The sequence below is a fragment of the Halichoeres trimaculatus genome, unplaced genomic scaffold (genome assembly GCF_033239565.1).
Source record: "Halichoeres trimaculatus isolate MK-OKI-2021-1 unplaced genomic scaffold, fHalTri1.1 fHalTri1_scaffold_24, whole genome shotgun sequence".
NCBI lineage: Eukaryota > Metazoa > Chordata > Actinopteri > Labriformes > Labridae > Halichoeres > Halichoeres trimaculatus.
The window spans coordinates 7,586,843-7,612,399 of record NW_027437202.1 but is presented as its reverse complement, the minus strand read 5'-3'; the positions used below and the strand labels follow the sequence as shown (position 1 = coordinate 7,612,399).

The 25,557-nt window shown below is 43.2% G+C and overlaps 3 protein-coding genes across 8 annotated transcripts in view; 2 read left to right on the top strand and 1 right to left on the bottom strand.

Moving 5' to 3' along the window:
- Positions 1 to 214: 214 nt before the first annotated feature.
- fastkd2 (FAST kinase domains 2) lies at positions 215 to 3,680 on the top strand. Of its 3 annotated transcripts, none has more exons than XM_074664182.1 (12): positions 215 to 310; positions 684 to 1,266; positions 1,338 to 1,441; positions 1,515 to 1,623; positions 1,722 to 1,845; positions 1,935 to 2,074; positions 2,162 to 2,334; positions 2,412 to 2,575; positions 2,652 to 2,888; positions 2,977 to 3,058; positions 3,302 to 3,416; positions 3,508 to 3,680. In XM_074664182.1, exons 2-12 carry the CDS (start codon positions 703 to 705, stop codon positions 3,604 to 3,606), a joined length of 1,911 nt encoding a protein of 636 aa, XP_074520283.1. In that variant the 5' UTR covers positions 215 to 310; positions 684 to 702; the 3' UTR covers positions 3,607 to 3,680. The 3 variants fall into 3 exon arrangements, with proteins under 3 accessions (XP_074520283.1, XP_074520281.1, XP_074520282.1); XM_074664181.1 differs by lacking the exon at positions 215 to 310 and adding an exon at positions 381 to 398 and having other exon boundaries at positions 538 to 1,266; XM_074664180.1 differs by lacking the exon at positions 215 to 310 and having other exon boundaries at positions 317 to 1,266.
- A 572-nt stretch (positions 3,681 to 4,252) lies between these two features.
- On the bottom strand, positions 4,253 to 5,873 carry LOC141786101 (T-cell-specific surface glycoprotein CD28). Its single transcript, XM_074664822.1, has 4 exons — positions 5,658 to 5,873; positions 4,815 to 5,147; positions 4,592 to 4,737; positions 4,253 to 4,501 (listed from the first exon to the last, which is right to left on the bottom strand). Exons 1-4 carry the CDS (start codon positions 5,737 to 5,739, stop codon positions 4,388 to 4,390), a joined length of 675 nt encoding a protein of 224 aa, XP_074520923.1. The 5' UTR covers positions 5,740 to 5,873; the 3' UTR covers positions 4,253 to 4,387.
- Positions 5,874 to 7,312: 1,439 nt separating this feature from the next.
- raph1b (Ras association (RalGDS/AF-6) and pleckstrin homology domains 1b) overlaps positions 7,313 to 25,557 on the top strand; it is a 31,330-nt gene continuing 13,085 nt past the window's right edge. For 2 of the 4 annotated variants that reach the window (XM_074664169.1, XM_074664168.1), the window contains exons 1-4: positions 7,314 to 7,598; positions 19,386 to 19,462; positions 24,970 to 25,089; positions 25,298 to 25,403. In XM_074664169.1, coding sequence (XP_074520270.1) covers positions 24,970 to 25,089; positions 25,298 to 25,403 — 226 coding nt within the window. In that variant the 5' untranslated portion in view covers positions 7,314 to 7,598; positions 19,386 to 19,462. Of the gene's footprint in view, positions 7,599 to 8,079; positions 8,149 to 19,385; positions 19,463 to 24,969; positions 25,090 to 25,297; positions 25,404 to 25,557 lie in introns of those variants that run through there. The other 2 variants (XM_074664166.1, XM_074664167.1) reach the window with 2 other exon arrangements.

Below are 25,557 nucleotides of genomic sequence, written 5' to 3'. Positions count from 1 at the left end.
TTTAGGAAGAATTTATGTTTATTTTTTTCCGGAACTAACCGTTAAAACCTGCTGGATATCCTCAGGCTGACAGCCAGAGACATGAAAAATGAAAATCCATCGAAAGATTTTTTTTCATCTTTCACGGATTTTAAATAATAAATAAATAAAATTCATTCAGCTTGTTAAGATTTAAAAGGATGGACCATGAATAAATTGACCGCTGTCCAAACCAGTAGGTGGCGGAAATGCACCACCACGATGCTTGTCAGTAAACACCGACGAAGAAGAGGAAGAGGCAGCAGCATGCGACAGTGAAGCTAACTAACTGGTCTTTATTGTTCCTTTTTTAAAGTAACTGTGATTTTTTTTTCAGTCTCTAATTAATTTTACAGTCCGAAACGTTACTTCCTGTTACTGTGAGACATTTATTTATTTGTTTACTAAAGCTAGAGAGCTAAAGTATGGTGCTAGCCTGTAGCCTGTAGCCTGTTTGAGCTAGCTATCTGTTTGTTGACCTTGCTGACAGCTTAAAAATACATCTTTATCACTTTTCAGATGCTTTTACAGGATGTGCAGCTTAATGTGTAAAGTAAAAAGAGCTGAATAATCGTGTTACACATGAGCAGTAAGAGAACTCTTCATCAACAACTCAATACAAGCAGGAAGTGGCAAATTTAAGAACCCTACATGTTTATGTTTAGTGGGAATTAAGACATCATAATGTCTCTGTGGAGGACAGAAGAAATCATGAGGCTGGGGATCCGTGTCTTTTGCCTCAGGACTCTCATCAAATCTTCCCTGATACACAATCTAACTCCAAGACTGACCCAGACCCCCCTGACTGGACCTGCTGTCCCTCCAGTGAGGTTTTACTCACAGGAAAAGACTCACAGTCTCTCATCTTTGCCTCCCAGTGAGGTTCAGTCTGATGATCCCACCTCAGAGCACCAACAGAAGTTACCCCCTTACGTAATCCACCTCCAGCAGTGTGCATCCCCTTCAGATGTCCTAGACCTCACCTGCAAGTACGCACCCACACCCCGTCAGGCCAGCAAATCAGTCTCCCACATGTGGTTCTGCGCCAAGAAAATGACAGAAGAGCAGCGGCGCTACGAGCTGCAGCTGATGTTCCAGCATCCTGCCTTTGACCCGCTGCTGCAGAACGCCATGAAGAATGTGGACGGACTGCGCAGTGAGGACTTGGTCTACTGCCTTTTAAGTATGGTTAAACTAGGGGTTCCTCAACGCAGCCGGATCGTCCAGACTTTCCTGCGATCCTGCCAGGTGAGTGGGGACAGTTTCAACACAATGTCATTTATTCCTCATCCATCTAAAAGAATATCCTCCACCTACAGGAGAAACTGAACAGCTTTGACGAGAAGGGGCTGGCCATCTTGTCGACATGTCTGCATCAAATGGAGAGCAGCCCTAATGTTACTGCACTGAAGGAAGGCGTCAGGTCAGAATCAGTCAAACTGGATTACTTTTCAGATTTTGCAGCCATCACAAACCTCTGTTTGGGTGTTTTTCAGTCTGGTCATTGAGAGCCGGCTTTCAGAAATCCAGAATGTGATAGCTCTCCAAACCATGATGCGCCTGGTGGGGAAATCTGCCTCACCGGAGTTCAAATGGAAACTAGAGGTTAGCAAAGCTTTATGTGACGTGCTGCTGTCCTTTTTCTTTAAAGTATCAGTATTTTTGTGAAACTAATCCTTGCTGTGTTACACTCCTTCCTCCAGGAGAAGGCTCTCTCAATGCAAGACAAGTTCAGCCTCCCAAACACTCAGCACATGCTCACAACGATGGCCACCATGGACCTCCGCTCCAAACCTCTGCTGGAGTTCTGCTCTAAAAAGCTCCGAGGTGAAGCCGCTCTTTGAGTTGCAGTAACAAGAAGTGTTTGCAGAACTTTCCACCTTTAAAAAAAGATTGTTTCTGTTCTTCTTTGGCAGAAAACCTTCCCTCCGTCCCGTTCTCCAGACTGTATGATGTTCTGCGGGCCTGCTCAGACCTGCAGTACAGAAACAAAGATCTGTTCACAGACATCTCAGACTATTTGGGCTCTGCCGTCAACATATGGAGCAACAAGCAGGTGCTGCAGCGTCACCCAGCTTCAGCTACAGTTTATCTTCTTTCTTTGAGCGCTGATGTAGTTTCTGTCTCCCTCCTCCTCCTCCAGATGATCCTCTTACTCCACATGTTCGAGAACCTCGGCTTCTGCCCTGATGCTTCCTTGGAGGTGTTTGCCAAGCAGGTGATTGCGAATCCAGATGCTCTGACCCTGAAGGATCTCCTCTGCATCCTTAAGGTGTACTCCTCTCTGAACTATGATCTGCAGCACCACAGACAGCAGTGAGTCACAGTGAAAGACACAAGGGTGTATTAAATCCTCTCTGCAGCAGACTGGTGAAGCAGTTTCTCTCCTTTAGGTTCCTGGACAGCGTGAGCCGCATCATTGAGTCCTACCTCCCTAAGATGTCCTACTTTGACTTGCTGAGGGTTGTTTACAGGCTGTGTCTGCTGAACCACTTCCCTCCTGCTCCACTCGAGCGGCTCCTGCAGGACAACACTTTGGAGCACCCAAAATCCCCCTGTGAGACTCTTTACTCCCCTTTCTACATCGTTTCCTGTCTTTCTTTGTTTTTTAACATCACACCTTTTCTCCTCAGCACCAAAGCTCCTCATGATCCAGGACAACCTGCTGCGGACGGTGGACTTGTGCCTCCGCCTTGACCACCCTCCGCTCCCTCAGCCTCTCGCTGTGCCATCATCTGCTCTGGGAGACTCCACCTTCGCTCATCGTGCTACCACCTGGTTCCTCTCACAGTGCCTGCAGGAAGTGATGGAGGAGCAGGCAGGCGCTGAGCTACAGGAAGGCGTGTTGGTGGAGAACTTCTACTTCATCGGTAAAGGCGCGGCTTGAAAACAGATTCCCACTCATCCCTGACTCTGCTGTGATTGTGACCGTGTGTGTGTTTATGCTCTGACTCTCAGACGCTGTGATAACCAAACCTCTGCTGTGCAGCAGCTCTGTGCCTGAGGGAGGAGAGGCCTCTGCAGCAGAGCGCAGTCACAGGTAGGTTTCCGATAAGAGCATGCAGCAGATAACATCAGCACAAAGCTGCACTTTTGTTACCTCGTCATGTGTTGTTTTTGGGTGAAGGGTGTTTATAAAGCAGGTGCAGAGGATGTTTGCACGCTCTGGTAATGCCGGGCAGCGATTCTACTGCTTAAGTTTTGCAGCAGAGGTCAGGCGAGGTCACAGATCTTGAACCAAAACCGAAATCCAGATCTGAACCTTCTCTCTTTAATCTCCCAGAGTTGCTCTACTTTCCACTCCGCCTTCTCAGCTTTGCTTCGGCACCTCTCGACCCCGCGGTCCTCTAGCTTGTAAGATCCGCCACCTGAGGATCCTGGGATACGAGCCCGTCATGGTGAGCTTCAGATTTCTTCATTTTTAACTCATCAACCCCAAAATATGATGGAAGGAGAGATATTTATTACGTCTCATTCTCTTTATCACAGCTGCAGGAGAACAAGCTGCAAGCTTTGTCTCCGGAGACGAGGACAGAGTTTCTGAGGGAGCTGATTTTTCCAGAACACCACAACACGGACACAAACTGACTCTATTTAAAGCTTTGTGAAGAAATGTAAGTGAACTGATGTTTGCACACAGTGAGTGTGAAAATTAAAGAGCCAAACTCATGATTTTCACAAGTTATTTTTGTGTGAGTGCTGTTCTTTCTCTGCAGAGTGGAAAAAATCAATCATCTGAAACTTGATTCTCTGTCACAGAAACATGTAAATCTCGCTGACGCTTGCGTCGGTTGATGAGTAAAGAGTCGAGCTGCCAGTGTGTGCACATGCAGTCGCTGAGCAGAAAACGCAGAGTGAGCAGGGTGAGGGTTTTTTTAAGAAGCCACCTCTGCACAAAAAAAAAAAAAAAAAAAACACGAGGAGGGAGGGAAAGACAGGAAACGCTGCACACTGTTTTTGCTGAGCCTCTCCCTGTTGTGCATCTGCTCAGACTTCTCAGAAACAGCGTGGTTTTAATAAACATCAGAAAAGTGTTTTAGACTTTCAGTGTCAGAAAAAGCCTCAAATTCACAGTGTGATGGAGCTTTGATTGTGGTTAAATCCCCTCCACCACCACCACCACCACCCACTCTGTGTGACCACAAAGAGGGCTTCCACTCACACAGGAGAGTGTGAGACAGTCAGATACTCAGGAAGTCAGCAAACCAGGAAACTCTGAGTTCAGTTTTTATTTGTTTTCATAGAGGATGAAGAGTTGCTACATTTCCTGTTCAGAAACAAAACAACTGCTGACGAGAAAATCACCAGAATGTTCTTTGTAAAGCCTGAAACTGAAAGGGTGAGAAATCGCTGAGGGAAGTTTTGCTCATCAGAAGTAGCGCGGTGCAGGGTTTTGAACCCCTCGGTTCTTCCTGTGCCCCCTTGGTGCTCTGGGTTTGGTGTTCATGTAGTCGCTGTGGGAGTCCGTCTTCTTCAGTTTGATCTGTGGGAAAGAAAAGTTTGAGTTAAAGACACATTTCCACTGCAGGAGTTTCACCCAGGAACTTGGGTGGGGATGTGGGATCTGTCGTACCCAGCAGACCGAGGCGCAGACTGTGATGATGACGCTGTAGAGGATCAGAGAAACAAGCAGCACAATCCAAATCCAGGAGAAGTCCCTGCTTCCTTCAGCAGCTGTCTGAGGATCTTTGGGAGGCTTCTTCATCTTGCACTGGTGTCCTAGAAAAAAGAAAAACGAGATTTTCATTTCACTGCACTGACATGCAAACGTAGCCTTAGAGATGAGAGGAACATACCCTCCACGAGCACCAGCTTCCCCACGCCGTACACCGAAGGAGGCTGAGGTGGAGGAAACACCACGGTGCCCTCACACCTGTACACCCCATGGCTGCTGTCGTTCACCTCCGTCAGCTTGAAACTGATCGATTTGTTCTCCGCTTTTACGTTCAACAACTTCACCCCCGCTCTGGATAACGTAGTGGTGCAGTTGAGACCTCCTTTGTCGTAGTCGCAGGTTTTGCTGCAAATCACTTTATCGTTCTTGAAAAGGTTGAATTTGAATTCTTCTCCGGTCAGATCCGGACACGGCACCACCACGCTGTGTCCGTCAGGGAGGCAGACGAGCTCATCTGAAGAGGAGAAAAGAGGAGGAACAGCCTTGTGGTTTCAATTCCTGCCAAGCTTGATGTGAATTTATCTGAAATTCAACCTTTGAGTCTGATTTGACATCTCCTCCCCCTCACTCAGTGTCTCTAAGAACTGCAGATTTTTGCACGTTTGACTTGAAAGTGACATTTGGCACATCAGGTGTCGGCTCACTTGAGTCATGTGTGCCAAATTCCCCCAAATACCAGGTTACACAATCACATTTATCAACCTTCTCTCTGTTGTTTTATCTGCTTCAGCTCCTTACTTTAAAGCTCCTGTGAGCAACTTTTTCAACACTCATGAATTAAAAGTAAAATTTAAAAAACTTTACTTAACTTTTAGGTACAACATGGCAAAGTTTGTTTGTCACTTTTTTTTAAATTTAAAAATAGTGTTACTCCACTCCTGCCGAGGAGGCTAACCTCTGTCAGACCCACTCACTCCAGTCCCCCCACATGATGAAAACAGAGCTACATGAAGCAGAATCTTACAGTCCGTGCAGATGCTCCCGGTCTCAGTCGCAGAAGACATCCAGCAGCCCGTGAGGATCGCAAACACCCAACAAGCCTTCATCGTGAATCTGTGAAACCGTGAGCAGCAGCCGAGACGTGAAGCTCCTCCAGCAAACTCTGCGGATTAATCTGATCCTGCGATATCATCAAACTCTGCTCGTTCCATGCGCTTGTGCATCATATCCTCATCGTACGTCTGAGTGTGTCACTCCCACGGTGCAGCAGAGACTGAAACTCGAACATCCTCTTCAGAGAGAAAACATCCTCTGGCAGAAACTCCTCTTCCTCTGGTGTGTGTGACCTTTGACATTTCAAACTCTTTTCTTCAAACTTCTCCACCAGGGGGCGATGTGAGGAAGAGGAGTCAGGAGTTTTTATGGCAGGATCAGGATCTTTATTTTATCCTAACTTTGGATCACACAGAGTGAGCGTTCATGAGTGCACTGACCTGAACTAACAGCTCAAACAGTTCATCACTAACAGGAACAGTTTGACCCTTTTAATGATCTGGGTTTAAATTGGGTTAAATTAAACCTGCAATGTGCGCCTTTGTCCACTAGATGGAGACACTGCATTATATTTCATCTGCAACAATATTTAATTTAACCTTGCAGCTGTAATATCTGCCCACAGCTGGGATTAGACCTGATAAAAAGGGCAGAAATATTTACTCTGTGTGGCAGCACATGGTGGTAAAATCACAGGATTTCAGGCTGAGGATTAAAGCTTTTCTAAAAATGTTTGTAATTCTGATTCAGGAAATGGATGAAGAGGGGGATTGAGGGGTGAGTGGTGCCATGTGTCCATATGGGTGACACATAATCTCCTAATCTGGGGCCTTTTGTCTGCTGGGGATTTCAAATGAGCGTCGGTAAAAAAAAAAAAAAATTAAAAAAAAAAAAAAAAACCGCGCACGTTGATTAAAACATTTTTCACCTTTTTTAAACTTTAACATGTCTGATCTTGGTTTTTAAAAAAGAATTATTATTTTAATTGTATTTTTTATTTTATTCTTCTTCTATTCTTCGTCTTCTCTTTAAAAAAAAATGCTAAAAAGATTTTTAAAAAGTTGTGTTTCTGCCTTTTGACTTGGATATGAACTAGATGCCGGTGATGCTTTCACTGTCCCTCTGAAAAATTGATTTTTTTTACTTTCCTTTTTTTTTTAATTACTACACGGTTATAATCAGTTTTGTTTGGTAGAAGTAGTAAATAGCATTAATTTGGTGGAAAATGTTGCTAAAATGTGTCTAATAGTATTTTTCCAAATTATTTGATTAAAAAAAGACTTCAGAAAATTTTTAATTCAACAAAAAAAGTTCAGTTTAATAAATGAAAAATCAAAGAAATTGGATTAAAAGTGGATTAAGAATGATAATTTCTCTATTATCTCTTTATGTTTTGGACTATTTGTGAATATTAAAAATATTTTACTCTAAATGCGCATTATTACATTATTAAATCGATAAAAAAAAATTAATTGCAAAGTTTATTAATTTGGTTATTATTGTGTTTTATAATAGGATAAGGTATAAGTCGCCTTCTTTTGTCGTTTTATATCTTAATTTTTATCTATTTCACATGAGAGTCGCTGTATCCGCTCGATGACTGTAGAAGCGCAGATGTCGCACAGTCCGTGAACGCAGCACTGTGTTCTGGGCTGGACAGGAAACGACGGAGACGCGCAGCGTGTCTCCTCACTCAGCAGCTCCGGGAGAGAAGAATGGGAAAGGAGGAATGGGATTGTGTGTGAGGACGAGGCAGCGTGTGAAAACATGAAGACATCGGGCTACTTTTACTAACACAGAGATCAGAAAATCACAGGCTTTTAATCCGGAGTTTCTCCTTTTTTTCACCTGGCTGAGGAGGCGTTTGCTGCCTTTGGAGAACCCAGGAGAGGAGAGAACCCGTTGTGTGACTGTAAGTGCATTTTAATTCACATTTCTGCTTTGAAAAACCATCCTGTGGTATTTTTAACTCTAAATGAAGCCTCCTCTTAACATGAAATCACAAATCGTGGGTAAATGTTGGATAAATGTAGGAGTATTCCCCAGCCCATCCATCCTAGATTGTATCCTCAGGAAAGGAAACGAGACAGAGACAGAGAGAGCTGTTCACACTTAAGACAAGGAGCAAACAAGCGGATTTGAATGTGTTGTTGCCGGTTTGTTAAAGTGTTTTTGTGTGTTTGAGTGGGGGTCTGTGGGGCCCCCCTATGCGGCCATTGAACAATCCTTTTCTTGGGGGAGAAAGGGCGTGCAGCGTTTGGGCCGACTGGGAAAAGAGCCGCAGCTTTCTTCTTTCATGGGAGAGGCATTTAACACGAGCCTGGTTAAATATTTGTGAGTTTGGAAACCGTGTGTGTGTGATCCTGGAGGAATTTTCAGCCTATTTTCCTCCCTGTGCATGTGATTAAAGCGGAGGAAGATGCACTGTCTCCACCCTGTTCAGCGGGAGGAGGCAGCCTCTGGTAATGGCCGATGGTTTTGTCGCGATAATGTTTGTTTTCACCGGTTAATAATTCATACAGCACCCATCTCTTCGGAATAACCTTTAATTTGAGCGTTAATGCGCGTAAATGTGTCAGGTTGGGTTTATTATGAGCTGATTGTGCGCTGCAGCCCCTTCAGACTGTTTTAATTCTCTTTGTTGGATGACGCTGCTGGCAGCACACAGGATAACATGAAGCCAGTTTGACCAGTGGATCTCCCAGCAGGATAATAAACCTCATGTTTGTGCGTAATTCGTGCGTAAAAGTAAAACCGTTGCTTAATTAGTGCGTAAAAGTGAAACCTTCATGGGAAAGTTGAGGTAAAATCATCTCTTTTTTTTCTAGCACATATTTACTCTGGGGAGATAAGTGACCCCACATTGACAGTAGGGTTCAAAGGTCATTCAAAGACACCATGCCACAGTCTAGTATGCGTTTTCACAGAGTAAACACCCCATGTTTGGCTTTTATTTACACTCCACCAAGGCCAGGCTAGGAGACTTTTTAACTCCTTCCTTAACTGCTCCAAAAAGGCCACTTGGCCCACTCTTTATTCCCTATGGTAGCTTTATAAAAGACCGTCTGTGTCCTTAAGGCACGCTTGATTTGCATCCACAAAGCACTAGACTAGAAGCACATTATTCTGGGCATGGAGACAGTGCTGCAACAATGCGACCCATTGGCTTACAGTGCAGTTAATGGCTTGAAAATAACTGTTGGCCTTATGGTTGCATCCCCCTCCCGGCTCATGCCGTAAGGCTTGTTGTGTTTTTGCAGGGAGAGGTTTGGAGTTCATTCTGCGTCTAGACAAAGACAGAAAATGTGTTGATGCCACAAGCACATCTGGAAACTCAGTGATATTTTATGTCTGTCCCGGCGGGGTTTGTTATTGTGTCTGTGCTTCCTGAGTGCTTCTTAAGAGTTTAATTATCAGCTGGTTATGTAAAACGGTTTGTTTTCATCTCAACTTTTTCAGCTTGTTATATTCCTGTGGCTGAATTCCAGCTTAATTATTGTCATTGTCGTTAAAGAATTAAAGGATTCAGGGTTTAAATTCACTCTGAGGTTGTTTGTCGTCGTCAGATTCTGTGCTTCACTCACTCTGTGTTTAACACCCCTGAAGTCACAGCTCAGTCATAAAAAGCTCAGTCATGGATTAAGTTTCCAGCCACAGAGGTAAAACACATGTTGGAAGAAGAGAGCGTGTCATTTCTCTGCCTCTGTTTAAGCACATGTGGAGAGTTTTTCAACGTCAGCTTGCTTTCTTCTTTAATCTGTCAAAACGAAGACCTCTGGGGGAGTTTTTCAACGTCAGCTCCAAATAAATAACCAGAAACATGCTTTTCTCATTCAGCCGCTCATCCTTTTCTTTATGTGCACTTGATTTCTTTGAGATGAGAAAAACAGTCGTCAGAGACATTTCTACCCTGAGGAATGATCCGGAGAAAAGAGGAGAAGCTGTTGTGTTGATACGTCATGCATGCCTCTGTGTCGCGTGAGCTGAAGGAGCCATGTCTGACCTCCGCCCATCCATGTCCCTGGGCAGAAGAGTCTTGGACACAAAAGCTCCAGAGATGAGGCCGAGGGGGTGGCGGTGGTGTAGGTTTACCTGGGTTGTGTTACAGCCGGGGGTGTAGGTGGGTGAAGGAGGGTAAGGGGAGAGGATGGCACTTCAAACGCAGCCTTCAACACCCCTCGGATGGAGACTCTGAGGAGAGAGTGTAACCTGATATTCTCACTGATAGGACATAGCTCTGCTTGGGAGGAAACAAAGTGGGAAAGGCCAACAGCTGGGAATGCCAGAGAAGATGCATCATCGCAGTGCCGGACATTTAAAGAGTGATGGCTGAGATGAGAGTTTACTGCAAAGAAGAAGAAAGCACCATGATTATTGTACATTTACACACACGCTGTACAGCTGTGTGTGCTGCTCCACCTGGGTGTGTCCCCTTCTGTCACAGGCACGTGGTCTCAGCCACTATAGAGCCTTGTTCTGGGAACATTTTGCTGACCTTTGGTGGCAGCTGCCCCTGCCATTCGCAGACAAAGACAAATGGCCAAACCAGGCCGCCTGCAGCCTGCGAAAACCTCCACTGTTCCAGAAAGAGGGCTGCTCTTCCTGTTGGCCTTTTCATGCACGCTGAGATACTGATACCAGCGCTTTGTGCAGCAGGAAACCGATTGTCTGAGCTCCAAATGTAACCTTCTTTTTCTGTAATCATTGCAGAATCATAACAATGAAGCTGTGCACTTTGACTCCCTGAAGTTAACCTTTACATGATGTAGACCAAGGCTCTTCAACCTGCGGCTCTTTGACTCCTATACAGTAGTTCCTTGTAGCTTTAAAAAAATATCATTGAAGTAAAGATGTTTATTTTGCTTACAGAGGGTATTGATGATGAACTAAATCTTCATCCCATCTGTCAATAAAGCCTGCCACCGCTCTACTTCACCTCCTACAACATCAACAGCCCACCAACTTTCCATGCACCTGTGGCTAACCTCAAGTTTTACAGCCCTGGGAAGATAACTACATCTACAAAAAGACTAATCTGGAAGAAATACAAATTTTAATTCTGTGTGGATGGATTCATTTAACTGAAGTTGTGATACCACTTCATGATTGATGTGTGAAAACTTCTACTAACAAAAATGACAACAAAAAAAAACGAGTTCAACAGTAGGATCAAAATAATAACAAATTAAAGTTTACTTTCAAAAATTTCTTCTTTTTTTTAATTTGTATTTAATTTGTTTTTTTTAATTTCAAAGTCATTTAAATTTTTTAATTTGATTTCAGTTGTTTTTTACAATTTTCTTTTTTTAAATAAAAAAAAGTATTTCTTGTCCATTTTTTTTGTTTTTGCAAAATTGCGTAACATTTTATCAAATTTAAACATTTTTTTTTAATTTACAGAATTTCTCTTAACAAACTTTTGGAATTTCAATTTTTTGAAGTTTTTGCAAATTTATTTTTTTTTTTTATTATTTTTTTAATATTAGTATATTTTTGATTTTTTTTGTTAACTTAAAAAAATATTTGTATGTTTTGGAAATTTTATCTTTTTTTTGGTTAACTTTTTTGATTAAAATTCATTTTTTTATTTTTGCTATTTTGTTTTTAAATTAAAAAAATGTTTCCTTTTTTTTTTGCAAATGAAAAACAAATAAGAGATATTGTATCAAATTCAAAAAAAAAAATTTTTATTTCATTTTTTTTTCCAAACTTTTGGACTTTCAATTTTTTGGGAGTTTTTGCAAATTTATCCAATTTTATTTTCTTAAAAATATTTGTATGTTTTGGGAATTTTATCTTTTTTTAATGTTTTGGAATTTCCAATTTTTATATATATATATATTTTTTTAATTCTTGCAGATTTATTTTAAATATAAAAAACTAGGACATCCCATGTTCAATTTCATAAATTTAAAAGGCTTTTTCTTTCATTATTCTCTCATAGGTATTAGTAATGAATAGATTTTTAACACTCTATAATCTTTTGAAGATAAAGTAGATTTTGTGGCTGCTGAATGACTTAAATCCAGGTGAGCTGAAGTTAAACGGCTCCTGTGGTAGTAAATGTTGCAGACTGCTGACGTAGACGCAGAATGTATGGAGACATCAGCTCCAGTTCTGCAGCTGAAGGAGGACAGCGTCTCCTCTTTCCAGGGCAGATCATGATCTGGATCTGCAGGAGCGCTCAAGCGCACAAGCGCAGACACAAACTAGAGACATAAATGGAGAAGAGTGACCTCCATTTGGACGTCTCTGCAGAGTCTTCATATCTGTGCCACTGGGTGAATGTTTCAACCAGGAGGGTTTAGACGCAGACTTCTATGCTCGTTTGGAAAATGTTGCTCTTAAAGCACAGGTGTGCGGCTCAGCCCAGGTGTGCAGGATAAGTTACCAGTAAAATCTGACCAGGAGAGAAACACGTTGGTGTGCCTGAGGCGAGACCTCCCTTCTTTCCTCACCCATAAATCTTTGAGCCTCACCCTTCGTCCCCGTCTCCTCCTCCTCTATCTGCCTGATCTGCCATGATACAGTCATTAACTGTCCCTTTTGTTTCTCTCTTGTTGTTTAAGCAGCTTATGCAGCCGTTATTAATCAGTCAGCGCGGCTTCGACAGTAGCAGGTGGCTGATTCTCACCCTCCTGTCCTCCTGTTGAGTTATAAACAGACTGAAACTGATCCTAAAAGGCTGGAAAAGAGGGAATCTCATCCCTTGGATTGCTAGAGGAGGAGAAGGTGCAAACTCAGAGTATCTGTGTGATGTATCTCTGGAGTTCAGCTGCGTCTCCTGCTGCAGTTTGCATGTCCGTGTGTTTGTTTGTGCAGGGTTGATTGTGTTTGTTTGTCTCTGACTCCATCAAACAGAGTTTTTCCAGAGAAAAGGGGACAAACACACACATGCAAACGCAGCCAGCTCCTCTGTTTTCCCTCACCCTGCTGTGAAATGCCAGCCTCTTGGCGTTTGGATGCTGATCTCCGTTTGGAGGAGTTTCTGCTTGTGCAGTTGCTTTCTAACCATCAGCTTCCTGTCAGATCCGCTGAGGATTCACTTTTAAGTGTAGCAGCATCACCAGAGCATGGGAGAAAGTGCAGGAGTGAGTGATGGCGTGTTTGTTTGTGTGGTTGCACAGTCGGCGGCGTGTCTTCCCATGCATCGAGGAATAGATTCCAGATCCTCGCGTGCATCCGTTTCTTTTTTCCTGTGCTTGAAACAAACTTCACAAAACAGGCTTCACAGAGGGCTGCTTCTTAATCTTTAGCCTAAATAAGCCAGATCAGAGTGCGTCACAGAAATGTTTCAAGGCTAAAAGTGCAGAGATTAAGCTGCTCCATTAAAAGAACATCGTCTTCTTAACAAATATTTGTGGGAGCTGCTTTTTCTCTCACGAGTGGAGTAGAAGTTTGGATCATTTTGCTTCAAACTGACAGATTTACAAATAGGACGCAGGTTAAAAATACCAGAATACTCCTTTACCCTCTTACATAATTTAAAATCTTCCAACTGTTTCCAAACACTGAGGCTTGTTTTGCCATTAAATATGCACTGCAGCCTACTTTACTTTCCCAGACCTTTTAACTTCGCTCCAACCCCTAATGATGAAAGTTGTGTGTGTGTTAGAAAGTGGCGACTTGATCCAGGCGTGCGGTGAAACCTCAACCGTGTCGTTAGGAAGCCAAGTGAAGCAGGAGGAAGAAATGTTCCTCACGGTGGAAACACTGAGGTCAGCGTTTACTTCATCGCCAAATTCACACTTCTTTTTTTCTGCAGCTGGCTCTCATCTCGCTCCCCGTGCACAGAGATGCTGGCAGGCTGCAGCATTTTTTACATCAGGGTTCATGTAGGACAGCGCAGGAATGCAGCGTTTCAGTTACTGCAGTGACCTACAAGTGGGAGCAGCCGCGCTCTCCGTGCTCGCCGTGCTGGAAGTAGATTGACACATTTTTTTGCGAGAGCATCCCCTGACAGTCACTCAAACCTGCAGGCTTAATCTCACAAAACAGCGCTGCGTGTGTGCTTGTGTCGCAGCCTCTCGCCAAATCTCATTGACTAATACCCCAGCAGCTCTGGTCTCTGGGTTGAGTTTGAGGCTGAGTAGCTTGCTAATCTCCCCCTGCCCCGCTGATCTTCACTCTCGAGTGATTTCTGATTATTCCAGCACCACGTGCCGCACACAGAGCAGACCCAGTGACTGACTCGAGTTCGGCACCGTGACCGACTTCTTGAGGCTGTGGGTCACTGACTCACTGACCCTTCACTGAAAGCACAAGGCAGACGAACATCTCCTTTAATTCTTCTGCTCAACTCTGTATGTGTGTGCTACATTACCCATAAACCCCCAGGAAGCCGCCCAGTGGGGTCTGATGGAGGTCCTGCTGGCCATCGTGGGAAAATTCCTGACGCAGCATTATTCCATAATTCCCTCCATGTGTGGGGTTTTTGCTCGGTGCAGGGAGCAAGGAAAGCTCGGAGAACCCCAGAGAGGAGAGGAGACCAGATCCTGGTAATCACAACCAGACCGTGCTCAGCTCCAGGAGAGGAAGAGGAAGAGGAAGAGGAAGATGGAGAGTACACACAGCAGGTTGTTTGTAGGCTTATCATGTGACTGGAGGCACTTTGATGCTATTAGCCGGTTAGCATGTGAAGAGGTCACTCAGTCTGCCTCAGGATCGACTTTGTGACCAAGCGTCAATCAGCTGACTGATGCTCAGAGTCAGGTCTGAGCTGCTCCTGCCTCCAGAGGCGTCTTTTCTGCACCAAATACTTCACATTTCCTGATGCTATCTCGTTACGCAACACAAGCGTGAGAGGAATGCATCTTTAATCATTAATCAGGAGCCTCTGTTGCGTCAGAGTGTGTGTCTACACTGCAAAAACTGAAATCTTATCAAGTGTTTTTGTCTTATTTTCAATCAAAAAATGTCTTTTAAAGACTTAAAATGAGACACATTCACCTGACCAGTCCAGAAAAATGTCTTATTTCAAGTTATTTAAGACAAAAAATGGTTTCTAAAATGGAACAAGATAAAAGTTTCTTGTATTAAGACATAAATCTTGTTTCAAGTAAATTTTCTAGTTTCTTTTTCTTGCTCCATTGGCAGATTTTTTAACTTGTTAGAAGCAATTTAGACCTTGTTTTTGTCTTGAAATAACTTAAAATAGAACATTTTTCTAGACTGATCAATTAATGTGGCTCATTTTAAGTACAACAAGACAATTTTTACTTAAAATAAGAGAAAAACACTTGATAAGATTTCAGTTTTTGCCGCGTAAGAGCAGACGTGCCCCATGTCTGGATACAGACGACACATTAAAATCATCCCAGCAGGCCTCATTTCACTCCTGCTTCAGGGTTCCCGCTGATCCTTGAAAAGTCTTAAAAGGCATTGAATTCATAATTCTAAAAATAAGGCCTTAATTGGCATTAAAATGTCTAAAATCCAATTTTGAAAAGTCTTAAAAATCTAACCACATTAATAAGATTTATGTTAGATTGAACTAAAAAAATATTTAGCAAAATGTAGATATTTTTAAAAAAGAATTCACTGATTTATTGTCATGGCAACATCGTGTAATCACAAAAGCAGAACTAACAAATCAGTGATGAGGCTGCACCAGGATCTGTCAGAGCAGACGCATGTCTTGGTTTTAACTACAGTGCCTGGAGAGGGACAAAAAAGGTGAAAACTAGCAAAAAAAAAAACAAAAGTGGCTCAGAAAATTGGAAATTAAATTGAAAATTTAACGTCAAAAAACATGTAAAATTCCAAAAATGTTTCTGACAGTGGTCAAAAAAAATGGGGGCAAACTAGAAATAAAGTTATAAAAACGGGCTTAAAAAGATAAAAATGGTCCAGAAGTGGGACAAAGTGTATGAATGAAAAAAAAGCAAAAACTGGGCAAAAATGGTACGAAAGTGGAAAAAGGATAATAAATAGGTGCAAAATAGGTATGAAATTACCAAAAAAGGGGAAAAATGTGTAAAAAAAATCCATAGGTAGCTTTGAAAAAACATGTAAAAATTACAAAAATGTTTCTGACAGTGGCCAAAAAACGATGGATGGGGGCAAAATAGGCATAAAGCTGTAAAAATGGGGTTAAAAAGAAGACAAAAAGTGATGTTTTATTTAAAATCAACATTGGGTCAAAATGGCCTCTCCTCCAGGTAAATCATGTGGTGTTTTTATTTTGTTTTGTTTGTTTCAATTGTGGTTCGTTGTCGACTTGGTCTTAAATTTGATTTCAAACGGCTTAAAAAAAGTCTTAAATAGTCTTAAATTTAACTTGGCTGAAGCTGTAGGAACACTCTGCTTACTCATTTTCTGGACTTCCCCTCCAACAATCCCGTCTTTCTTCCCCCCGCTGTGACATCACCGTCACCCTCACCCACCCAGCGCCGTGCCCTCCTTCCCACTTCCTGCCCGGACCGGAAATGAGCGTGCCCTGAAGGATTGCTGTTGATGGGGGAAGTGTGGGTGGACAAGGACACACCTGTGTCCTCCACACAGGAGCCTGTGTTTCCCCTCGGCCTGTTGTTGAAGTGGAGTCTGTGAAACCGACACAGCGCGGCTTTCTGGGTAGTCGCTACTGTTAACGACCCAACCTCGACTCTCATTTTAACTTGTCTTTGACCTAAATGATCTAAATGCTCAGGTTAGAAACAAACAAATCCAGGTTGTTTTTCACTTTTTAAACGGTGCAGCAGTAAACTCTGTTTTGCACACGCTCCAAACAGCAGAAACACAAGCACAGCGCTGTTTTTTGTGGGTAAGTCGGTCATGTTTGTCCGTGCATGTGCTGCAGGCCCTCCTTTGTTTTCAGCGGCACACACACCAGCTGCCTCCAGGCAGGCGGGGCGGCCCCTGTTGCTGTTGTGACTGCAGCAACTGTGTCCCCTGCAGCTGCAGCGCTCCATGTGTCGCCGCCACACCTGCTCCACGGCCTCGTGTTGACTGAGTGATATCACACGTTAACTGTGTGCAAACTACACCAGAGAGAGCCGGACCGGGGGAGGTGATTGTGTGCTGCGTGAGTGCATGACACACACTCCCTGTTACAAGAAGCCTGTTTGCTTTACAAACACACACACACACTCAAGCCAAGGAGGGGCCACATGCTGAGGCTGAACAACTGTTGGTGCGTAGAGGAAAAAAAAAATCAGGAACAGCTGAGGCCAGCAGGAATATCCTCCTCGTAACATCAGCTGCCCCCACGCTCAGAGTAAACACTCGCCGCGTCCAAATCATAGCGTTGATATTCCCCCGGCCAGCTCAGCGTGTCGTAACCTCCAACCAACGGCTGCTGAGCGTGCCCTCATTATGTTTTATGACCAGACTGTGACTCAGCGCTCTGATAGAGGAGGGATTGGACGGTGTGACTCAGCACGGTTGTGGCTGATTCGTTAAAATCTTTAATGCTCGCCAGCGTTGAGTCACAGCTGATGATCCAGGAGAGTCTCTGCTCTGACTCATGATGGGAAATGATCAGTGTGTGTCACAGCATCACTGGGTCCAGATTAAAGGGTCAAAAACTCTTGTAAACTCTGCTCCTGGTTACAGCAGCTCGCGTTGAATGAGCTTTTTATTCTGAGGGGTCTGAATCAAAATTAGGATTAGTGATCCGCTCAGCTATTTCCTCTGAACCTGAGCTTTTTTTGGAGCAAATCTGAAGCAGAAAAATGCTCTTAACCTTAATTTAAGGGTCAGTTTGACCTGTTTCTGTTTTCAAGTTGACCAAAGTTCCTGCTATCCTTTTTTTTCTTCATGAAATGTTGTGACTTTTCCTCATTTAGGGTCATGAACTGAGTGTTGTAGAGGAAACAGTTCAGAGACAGAGGACGGCGTTACTAATGATCCAGATTAATTTTCCTTTAAAGAGAAGGGTTCAAAGGACAATTCTGCTATCATCTTTTTTGACTGGATGGGATGTGGCAAAAATAAAAAAAAAACAACGAAAACTAAGGATAGCACTTTAGTGTGTGTGTTTTTTTCCACAGAAAAAGGCAGTTTACGATGTTTTAGTGAGCAAAGAGAGCAGTTCAGTGTGTTTGCAAACCAGGAGGGCACTTTAGCACAGGATTTGGCTCTAGAGAGAGCACTTTAATGTGTGTTTGGGCTCCTCAGAAAGCACTTAAGTGTGTTTTAGCTCCTTAGAGAGCATTTTAGTCTGTATTTTGGTTTCAAGAAGACAATTTCATGTGTGTTTTATCTTTAATGAGACCATGTTACTGTGTGTTTTGGTTCCCCAGAGCACTTAAGTGTGTGTTTTATCTCCAAAGAGAGCACTGTAGTGTGTGTTAGCTCCAGAAAGATTCAAGGATTCAAGGAGCTTTATTGTCATTTCACACATCTAAAGACATGAAGTGGAACGAAATTAGTTTCCCTGGTCCTGGTATAAGCCCGCAAATACACTATTTAAATAAAAAAAATGTATTCATAAGTATATATGTATATAAATATATATATAAAAAGCACTTTAATGTGTGTGAAGGTTCCTTAGAGAGCACTTAAGTGTGTGTTTTAGCTTTAATAGAAGCACTTGACTGTGTGTTTTAGTTCCCAAGAGCACTTTAGTGTGTGTTAAAGCCTCAAAAAAGCACATTAGTGTGTGTCAAGGCTCCAAAGAGACAATTTTGTGTGTGTTTTATCTCTCTAGAGAGCACCTAATTGTGTGTTTAGGCTCCAAAGAGAGCACGTTATCAATCAATCAAACTTTATTTGTTTCGCACTTTTCATACATGACTTTGTGATACAAACTGCTTCACAGCAACAAAAATATAAAATAAAAAATAAAATGAAATAAGAACTGGAATAAAAAGCAGAAAATTGCATTAATGAAAGCAAAAAATGAAAACATAAGACCCATGCAACCCCCCCCTCCCCAAACCACATTAGATACACACACACAGACATAAAAAGGAAATTCTGACAGAAAACAGAGTTTGAATTAGAGGACTGAGGAATCGCCATCATGAATTAAAATGAGGAAACACTTAAGTGTGTGTTTTGCCTGGTCTGTCCTTTTTAAGAGGACAATAAAACAACGTCTCTTGTTGAATGACGGGATGACGAGCACAGGAAAGAGTTACAGAGTTGAGAAGAGTTAAATGAAAAACAATGTGTTTGTGAAGAGGAGAAAGTTTGGAGATGAAGGATGTTTGTCTGTTTCTAAATGTTTATTTAATTAAAACAAAGCTGGTTTTACCTTTTTTTGACTGTTTTAAGTGGATTTACACAGTGCGAGTCTTTTTGACCCACAACATAATCTAAGTCTTTTCTTTTCAGCTTAACACGAGGGTTAAAGTGGACACACCGCTGCGTACAAACTGCTCTTTCAGATTCAGACTAAATGAAATCACCGCCCGCTCCAGTCGCCTCATATTGGCTTGTGTTGTTGGGTTGAGTCTGAGAGGCCTCTGCTCGCCAGCGTCATAATCTGAGATGATGAAGCGAGTTTCTTATGAAGGGGGAGCTCTGCTGATTGCTTTCAGAGCTTTGCGATAAGTGTCTTTCTGCCTCTACGTGTCATTTTTCTCTGTGCTTAGCTCGAGCACCCTCCACCGTTAATCCCCTGCGTTCTTGTCACAGCGCTCTGCTCTGAAATGCAAAACTTTTGGATCTCATTTTTAATGACGTGGCAAAAAAAACTGCTTCTCTTTGTCGTAAAAATAGACTCTGAATCTTTTTCTTCTTCTGTTTTTTCCAGGGGATAAAAGCCCGGTGAGTGAGTCGAGCGCTGGTTTTATCTGACCTTCAGGAGGAGGAAGAGGAGCAGCGTCAGAGGTGAGAGCACAAAGTTTGTTGGTGGGAGGAGAAGGGGTAAATCCAGAGCTTCAGGAGGCTTCAGCCCCACCATAACGCCTCCGTCTGAAGGGGCTGTAAATCTAAGTGAAATGAAAGAGGAGTGCGGCCTCTGAGGAGCGAGTCTTCCTCGCCGAAGGAGATAATTCCTGAGGAAAGTAGAAACATGTGAGGAGCTGCACAGTGGAGTGGATCTGTGTCGAATTAGCAGACGACTTCTCACATGGAGTGTGGTCTTTAGAGACTTCAGACTCTCAGATAAAAACTTCCCATCATCCTTTAGCTGCTCAGTTGTGTGACACCTGTCCGGGGACACAAAGCACAGTGTGTACGACATCCTGCACAGGCGACACATGCATAACACACACATTCCCTCTGCAGGGCGCCGAGCATGTGCGGCGTGTGCATGGAGACGTTTCCAATCTAGAAACTGGCTTCTGATTGGCTGCTTTTTCCAAACTTCCTGCATCACACCACCTCCTCCAGCATTCCTGACGTGCCAGCTCCTCCATCACACACACACAGTTAGGTATTTTCATGCCTGATGTGCAGATATCTTCAAGCAACACGATTGACAGCCGAGTGTCAAATTTAGCAGGCAGAAACCCTCCCTGACACGTGGGGATGACTACTTCCTGTCTGGGTTTTAATAGATCAAGTCCACAGGAAGTGGCCTCAGGCTGTCGCTGCTGGAGTCCTGGTGTTAAAACTGAATATCTCGTTAGCGTCAGCGAGAAACGAACGAGAATATCCGGAGAATAAAAGCATCAGCTGAGGATTGACTTCACAGCGCTGCAGCTCTTTGAACCAGAGCACAGAGCGCCGTCCTGTTTTTAACGTCTGGCTTCGTCTCAGCAGTCTGCTGCAGTGCTGCATCATGTCTCAAACTCTGTGTGTGTGTGTGTGTGTGTAAGTGTGTGTGTAAACCCACTGCAGCAGACCACCTGAGCCCCTGTGTGTCTGTGGATGTAACCCGATCTCCTGAGGGCAGGGACAAGACTATTGATTTCACATTTGGACTGACGCCCTGCGGGGACGCTGACACATCCTCGCCTCGTTGTGTGGGAGGCAGAGACGGTGCAAACGGAGCTTGCACACTTTTCCGTGCTTGATCTGCTGCCGGCTTTTTGGATTACAGGTTTGAGTGAAGCTGCGTTTGGATTTAAAGTCGTGCAGCTTGATGCAAATAAACACAAATGTGTGCATGCAAACGTCACATGTTCACACCCCCCTTTTAACATCCAGCTAGTCTGGATATGTAAAACAGATATCTGCAATTCAGTTCTTCCTCGTCAAATTGAACATTTCAGATATCCACAACTTCATTCCTCCTAGGAAAAATCACGCCCCTTTCCCCGTTCATGTGATTTGGGTTTCTCATTACAGATATCTTAAATTCAGTTGTGGATAGCCACAATGTGAGGTGTGGATATCTGCAACTAAATTACGACTATCCATAAATCTAGCTGCAGATATCTACAATTTCATTCTGGCTAGTCACAATTCCAAATCAAGAAATCTTCAACCCCCTTCCATTAAAGCCAGGGGTCTGCAACCTTTACTTTCAAAAGAGCCACAAAAATGGAGGTTATCTTCACAATAAAGACAAAAAAGTGTATAAAATTCTCAACATATTAAAAATCTAGTGAATAATTATACAAATGAGATTTAACAAATTAAGAAAAAATATTTATATATATAGGCAAAAAAATGGAACCTAAATAATGCAATTTTAAAATTTTGATTAATTGTCAGAAATTTTATACAATTTTCTAAAAATTACAAAAAATAAAGGGATTCAAATAAAAGCTTCAAAAATTTGCAAAATCTCTCCAAAATGTGAAATTCTTTACTAAATTTTAAATAATGTCCAAAATTGAAAATTCAAAAATCTATAGGAAAAAAAAAAAAAATATATGTATATATATATATATATATATATATATATATATATATATATATATATATATATATATATATATATATATATATTTATATTGCAAAAAATGGAACCTAAATATTGCAATTTTAAAATTATTGATTAATTGTCAGAAATTTAATAAAATTTTCTAAAAATTACAAAACAGGGATTAAAAAAAATAGCTTCAAAAATTTGCAAAATCTCTCCAAAATTTGAAATTCTTGACTAAATTTGAAAAAATGTCCAAAAAAATTGAAATAAAAAAAAAAATCAAAAATTGCAGAAAAAAATGCAAAAATCACAAAAAATAAAAGCTTTATTGCAAGAGGTGCTACATATTTAGTACAGCAAAATGTTATACTGTGATTTTATATATCATCTGTGTCTTTATCATTAATACCCTCTGTTAGAAAAAAAATATGTATATTTTCTCTGTATAAATAATATTTTTCCAAAGCTAAATGTAGCCACCGCAAAGAGCTGCAGGTTGCAGACCCCTGAATTAAAGATATCTATAATAGCTTTATAGATATCTTTAATTACATTTATGACTAGTCAAAATGCCGTTACTTATATCTTGAACTGGAATTACACCTAGTCAGAACTAGATTTATGGAAAGCCATAATTTAGCTGCAGATATCTATAATCAAGTTACAGATATCTTTAGATTAATTGTGGTTAGAGATATCTCAAATTCGAGATATCTTAAACTTTTATTTTGACTAGTCAAAATGTAATTACAGATATCTTGAAACAGAGTTTCAATGAGTTGAATTGATGTTGCAGATATCTGTAATGATGACAAAAGTAATGACAAAATCACATTTAAGATATCTCTAACTGTCATTGTAACTAGTCAAAACTGAATTATAGATATCAACAACTGTATTTTTGACTAGTTATAATTATGTTGTTGATATCTGTAATGTTAATTCCAGAGTCAAATGTAGCTGTTAAATGTTCAAAGGGCTCGCCATACCCTTTGCTCCTGCTCCATCTGTCCGCCGCTAACATCCTCCCCCTGTCTCCTTCTCGGCCCCTCCTTCCTAATTGGCTGTGAGCAGCTCCCTGTGTCACGCTGTGCTCCACTGAGCCCGTGTGTGTGTGTGTGTGTGTGTGTGTGTGTGTTTGCAGGCTGTTCTTCGCACTTGACTAATGACACTGTAGCTGTTGTATTGGCCATCAGGCGCTCGCCTTTATTCACCGCCTAATAGCCGCCCATCCATCATCCCCTCCATCACTCTCAACCTTTAAAGCTGCGTCCACCCTCCACTCCCCCGTCCCTCCACAAACATGGAAAGTGTTATGTCATTTCAGAGTCAGACTTCAGTTTCCTCTGTCCGACTTCAGTGACGCAGGTTTCTGGCCTCCTTTCGCGAAGGGAGTGGACCTGGAAAATGAAAGAAAGAAGGGGGGCGGAAATGAGCGAATAACCTCAAACCATCATGACACACTCCCCTTACATTTACAATCACTGCGTATCTGTGTGACATCTCAAAGGCTTCAAATAAAAGATTTAAGAGCAGCGGTAAACGCTTCGAGAGGAGCTGGTGGTTTGGAGCGTCATTATGGGTCGTCGTCGGGTGTCAGAGCTGACCCGCTCACGCCCTCTTCGGAGCTATTTCCAGCTCTGTGCATGCTAAATTTTTCAGTCCTTACCTCTCTTTGAGCTTTGTCTGCACGCCTCTGGAGACTCCTGTCGTTAAACTCCCATGAATCCCTCCTGAGGACTTGATGAGCGTTGCAGTTTCAGTCGTGGTTAGTCGAGCATCTGGCCCACAATAGTGTTTACACAGCCGAGGTCATATCCCCCGTCCCGGCCCTCCTGCTTCCTGTGTGCATGAAATATGACAGGATTTTATTTGTTTGATTGCTAGGAGCTCGTTCAGATCAGGACAGGTGCAGTGTTTGAGTTCTCGAGCATTGTTTGGCAGATTTTTATAAATATTCATCACCAGTTGTCGTAGTTTGTGTCTGTAGTAGAGGATGATTTCGATCCTCAATCCTTCTGACGCTCTCTGCTAAAGATAGACTCATCCTCCTCCTCCTCAGCGCCGCATCCTTTCCTCACTTTCTTCTCTCGGATTCACGCTGAAAAAAGCTGCAGAGCGAGGCTCCACTTTGACCTTTCACCCCTCAGACCTCCGAGTCGCAGGAGACAGATGAGAGCCGGTCATGCTCTGACAGAAAGGCCACGGCTGCAGTTTGGTTTGCGATGATGCCTGTGCACACACTGATTCAGTCTCAGGTCATGCTCCATGAGCTTAAAAGCAGGGCCTCAGGTGGTAATTCACTTAAACCTGCACTCTGGTCTGCAGCAGCTGAGCATCGTTTTCTGGTCATGCTCTCATCGTGCATCTTGAGGTCTCTCGTGTCTCCTCCCGTCCCCGTTTAGTGGCACAGATATCTAGAGGACAGCTGGAGTTTCCTGACGAGAAGCAGGCCATGAGGGAAATTAGGAATCCTGCACATCCTGGCCATTTCCTGTCCCGACTCCCACACACATGCTGCGTATGCGTGCACGGATACAATCTCCTCGCACACAAATAAACACACATGCGGAGCTGTTTTGGTTTGCATGCTCCAGACTCCATCTTTCCTGCCTGGATGACAAAACCATGAGGCTCTTTGTGTGTTTGATATGAAACAGGAAGCCGTCCATCATCATCAGCATCGGCATCATAACGCTCACAGGGACAAACAGGCCGGAGTGGGGGATTATGGGTAGTGTGGGTAGTGTGAGTGTGACTTAAAGCAGCGCTGTGAGGAATGTGAAGTGAAACAAGCGCCCCTCAGCTGCTCTGTTTGTCTTCAGCTGACCGATTTTCAATGCTGCGATCATATTGCAGCTTTTACTGCCTTCTCACCTCCTGACTGTTTTACTGCCTGTTTTATCGCCCTCCAACAATAAAGCACCACTTCCATCCAGAGTCGAGCTGCAGAAACACTCGTGGAGTTAGAGAGGAGGGTTAATCCTGCCTCACCGGTGACTGACACGGCACGGCGTGGTTAACAGGAAGGAATGACACCATGTGAAAACATCAATTGGATTACCCCGGATTGTTCCATGTGAAAAAGCTGGACTGTACCAAGTCAGAGGCGCCTTTAAGGGCAGATAACGACGTTCTGTTAAAGTTATTAAAGTGAGGCTCTTGACTTAAGTGTTGTCACCGTTCCTCCAGAAGAGGGCGCCCTGTCATCACCTTTGAGAGCACAGCTGGGCTTCCATCACTGCCCCATATACATCCTGTAACGGCGCCCGGCGAGGTTTGATTGACGTCTCCTCCTCGTGGTTGTCGCCGTGGTGATCTCGAGATTAGCGTCAGCCTCAGAGTCCGTTTGTTTTAGGACGCTGGAGGCAGTGGGTGTGTCAGCTGGAGCGTAGGAGATACTACAGGGTCTATGAGTGGTTGTCATGGTAACAGGTGTGAGGTTGGCATGAGCTGAAGGTTGTTTTTCTTTTTTTTTATCTCCCTCTTTTGGGTCATCCATAGTGAGTGGGTGAGATCTGACACTGTCTTTTCCTCATGTGTGTGTGTGTGTGTGTGTGTGTGTGTGTGTGTGAAGATGGAGCAGGTATCAGATGACGAGCTGGATCATGGCGCCGAGGAGGACAGCGATAAGGAGGACCAGGACCTGGATAAGATGTTTGGAGCCTGGCTTGGAGAGCTGGACAAACTCACACAGGTAGAAGAAAGCAGAGAGGAAGGGGCTGTCTCCATAGCAACCTTCACACTGCTAATCCCGTCTCCCTTTACTGTATCCTAGCAACCCCCTTCTACCACCACCACTGTGCAGCATGTGTGTGTGTGTGTGTGTGTGGAAATGCTCAGATCCTGTGTGATGTTTCAGAGCGGGTTTCCACATGCGTCTCATCTCCTCTCCCTCTCCGCAGAGTCTGGATGACGGCAGGCCGCAGAAAGCTCTGCAGAAGCCTCCTCTCAGGCAGGAGACCAACATGGCCAACTTCTCCTACCGCTTCTCCATGTACAACATCAACGGTGAGGCGTCAGGCGGGGGACGCCGTTTAAAAAACATGCATCACACATGAGTGTGTCGTAATTAAAGGGAAGAGGCTTTTATGGTGTGTGCAGCAGTTGGATCTCTGCAGGCGAGACGAGTTTAAGCCAGATTTAGAGCCTCCCCTGTTGTTTG

Bases quoted from the DNA above. Each gene is read 5' to 3' on its own strand.
- fastkd2 (XM_074664182.1), top strand. From the start codon at position 703: ATGTCTCTGTGGAGGACAGAAGAAATCATGAGGCTGGGGATCCGTGTC. The intron at 1,624-1,721 runs GTTAGCAAAGCT...TCCTTCCTCCAG, and splicing joins AGTTCAAATGGAAACTAGAG to GAGAAGGCTCTCTCAATGCA. The intron at 3,059-3,301 runs GTAGGTTTCCGA...TTAATCTCCCAG, and splicing joins GCAGCAGAGCGCAGTCACAG to AGTTGCTCTACTTTCCACTC.
- LOC141786101 (XM_074664822.1), bottom strand. From the start codon at position 5,739: ATGAAGGCTTGTTGGGTGTTTGCGATCCTCACGGGCTGCTGGATGTCT. The intron at 4,738-4,814 runs GTATGTTCCTCT...TCTTTTTTCTAG, and splicing joins GAAGCTGGTGCTCGTGGAGG to GACACCAGTGCAAGATGAAG. The intron at 4,502-4,591 runs GTACGACAGATC...TCTTTCCCACAG, and splicing joins TCTGCGCCTCGGTCTGCTGG to ATCAAACTGAAGAAGACGGA.